Source organism: Pteropus vampyrus, unplaced genomic scaffold (genome assembly GCF_000151845.1).
Source record: "Pteropus vampyrus isolate Shadow unplaced genomic scaffold, Pvam_2.0 Scaffold100, whole genome shotgun sequence".
Taxonomy (NCBI): Eukaryota; Metazoa; Chordata; class Mammalia; order Chiroptera; family Pteropodidae; genus Pteropus; species Pteropus vampyrus.
Window position 1 is genome coordinate 532149 of NW_011888881.1, and position 2665 is coordinate 534813.

At 49.2% G+C, this 2665-nt stretch overlaps 1 protein-coding gene across 1 annotated transcript in view; it reads left to right on the forward strand.

The window, feature by feature from the left end:
- Positions 1–2091, forward strand: part of CNTN4 (contactin 4) — a 266241-nt gene extending 264150 nt beyond the window's left edge. Inside the window, exons 24-25 of the mRNA XM_023533299.1 lie at positions 716–825; positions 1922–2091. Of these exons, the coding sequence (XP_023389067.1) occupies positions 716–825; positions 1922–2022 (211 nt within the window). The 3' untranslated portion in view covers positions 2023–2091. The remainder of the gene's footprint in view (positions 1–715; positions 826–1921) is intronic.
- Positions 2092–2665: the final 574 nt, after the last annotated feature.

Genomic DNA, 2665 nt, shown 5'->3' on the forward strand with positions numbered 1-2665 from the left:
CACTAGTAATTTTGAACGTGTGTACGTAGCATATGATCAGAGCGTACGTGTCTGTATGTCGTCGAGATTGTCTCTGCTCACAAAGATTGTCGAATCGTGTGAGAACATTCTTTGAACAAATGTAGCCCTTCCCGTGTTCACATGCTATGTTGGCCGTCTCGGCGGCATGCTGTTCTTGTGGTTCACTGATCTCATTCATTTGAAAGGAGGAAGAGAATAGGCAAATCCATAGAGACAAAGATTGGAATGATGATGGCGGTGCCCGTCCAGTGCAGGGGCATGCGGTTTCGTGGTCACAGGGCTCCCGGGCTGGGCGATGGAACGTTCTGGAGCTGGATGGTGGCGCCGTGGCATAGCACGGGAGTGTGCTGAGCCCCTCTGGCCTGCACACTGTAAAACAGCTGACGGGGTGACCTTATGTTATCTGTATTTTACCCCCCAAGTGCGCATGCACACACGAGATCGCGGTCACATAGCTAAGCAGTTTCCCTCGGCCTTCGGACTGCATTAGACGTCCATAAAGGCTGGAGACGGCATTTCCCAGCCACTAGTGGAGCGATGAGATTTATAATCATGGCCATAATGCTCACCGGAGTCCTGAGTTTCGTCCCATCGGCAACGTGTCCACCGCGTTATTGTTCAGATGAGGGAAGGGTCTGGTGTGTCTCGTTGATATCGAATCACAGGCGATGTTAGTCGCATCTCTGAGATTCAGATGCCACACGTCAGAGGAGGCGTTCGTTGCCCGTTGCACCTTCCGCCTCGTGTCCCCTTCAGCTGGGGTTCGGCGGGTCGTCATCGGTGTCAACGCGTCGAGCGGGGCTGGTGGGGGAGCCCCCGGCCCCGGCACACCATGCCCTGGACTCGGGAGCGGTCGCCTGTCTCTGGGCGGAATTTGTGTTTTCGGCATCTGTTTTGCCTACAAACACTAAGGGCATTTTTGTCTTTTTAGAAACTGGGTCGACTTGCATTCTGCACCTCACTACGCCAGTGGCTCTCGCTTCTGTTGAAAGTGGAAGTAATCCCCAGACCACAGAATCACAGAAAGATGGGGCTTTGTTCAGGGGTTAGTTTATCTCACCCTGTTAAAATCTGACTTCACGCTTTCTTGTCATCACAAGGGTTTGGTTTGGTTTTGTTTTGCTTGTTTCGTTTTATAGAAGCTGAGTGGTGATTCTTGGTTTAATTCATTACAGAAATGTATTTTCAGCAATGACGTTGGTACAATTAGTCAGTGATAAAGATATAACTGTGAGCGACACGTGACCTCTTCCTCCGAGCTCTTCCATTTTGTTGCTCAGAGATCTTGCCGCCGAATGACGGGCAGTAACCTCTCGGTATGGAGAACAGAAGACCTACGAGAAAAAAATTTACGAAGGGCTGAGTTTTAGCTGTCTGTTTTTTGTTTCTAAAGGGGAGTCTGTGCAGACAGCCAGGGGTTTGAATCCCAGTTCAGCTCATGCCGAGTCTCGGTCTCAGACACGCCGCCTTCCCTCCCCGGGCCCCCATGGCCTCGTCTGCCAGACTCTGTAACAGCAGGACCGGGCGCTCACCGGGTTTCTGTGACAATCAAGCGGCCGGATTGCTCGGGCAAACGCAGAGCTCAGAAGGGTTTCATTCAGCCGCATCATTAACAACCGCTAATATTTCTCACCGATGTCAGCGGTGACGTCGCGGTCTCTTCCCCTGATAGTTGTGGATGGCCTCGGTGTACAGACGCGTACACGGAGGCCCGGAAATGTCCCGTCACCTGCTCCCGGGTTCACAGCCAGGCGGTCAGGGGACCGATGTCAAAAACTCGTTAGGAACAGTCATTTCCAGTGGCATCGGGCCACTTTGACAGTTTCCAGAAGCCCCGCGGCCTCACGCCCCGCGGCGGCCGGGGTGAGGCCGCGCTGAGTGACCTGCTCTCTCTTTCCAGATGCCTATGCCCGAGGAGCTGGTCCTTCCACCTCGAACGCCTGCACACTGTCCGCCATCAGCACCATCATGATCTCCCTCACGGCCAGGTCCAGCTTATGACAAAGGCTGCCTAGAGGACTTGCTGTTTATAACATAAGCGACATTTAGCTAGTTGTTTTGAAGACACCCAGTACTAAGTAATATTGTCGTTCAAGTATATCTTATTACTGGAAAAAAAAAAATGTTTTTTGCTTCTTTAGGAATGGCATTATACAGTTCTTCCTCAAAGCAAACCTAGCTTTGTCTGAAGTTTCCTTGGAAACTCTGCAATGCACTGAAGACATCTGTAACACGATGTTACCAAAGCAGTTTACATATGTCCTTATATGCATATTTTTTATTATATATTTAGTGTTTTATAGAATTTTTTAAAGTTAACATGAAATGTAGATATTAATTTTTTCCTCTGCTATAAAATGCAATGGCAACACAATCATACAATTATTATCGTTTGCAAATAGTTCTTTTAAAGATAGAGTTTGAAACTCATCTTGGTAAATAAATCGCCAGTTACTTGTACAGTTTTACAAGGATCCAGTGGCAGAACAGCTGGGGACCTGGTCTGTAACTCCAGGCTGCTGTCTGTAACTTAAGGGACTTTTTGGGTGGTTAACACATCGACCAGAATCCTTTGACGTGTACAGTGTGTTTTTCCGCCCGGCGGTGAATTTTGTTGTTCGACACAGCTTGAGACGGTTTCAGG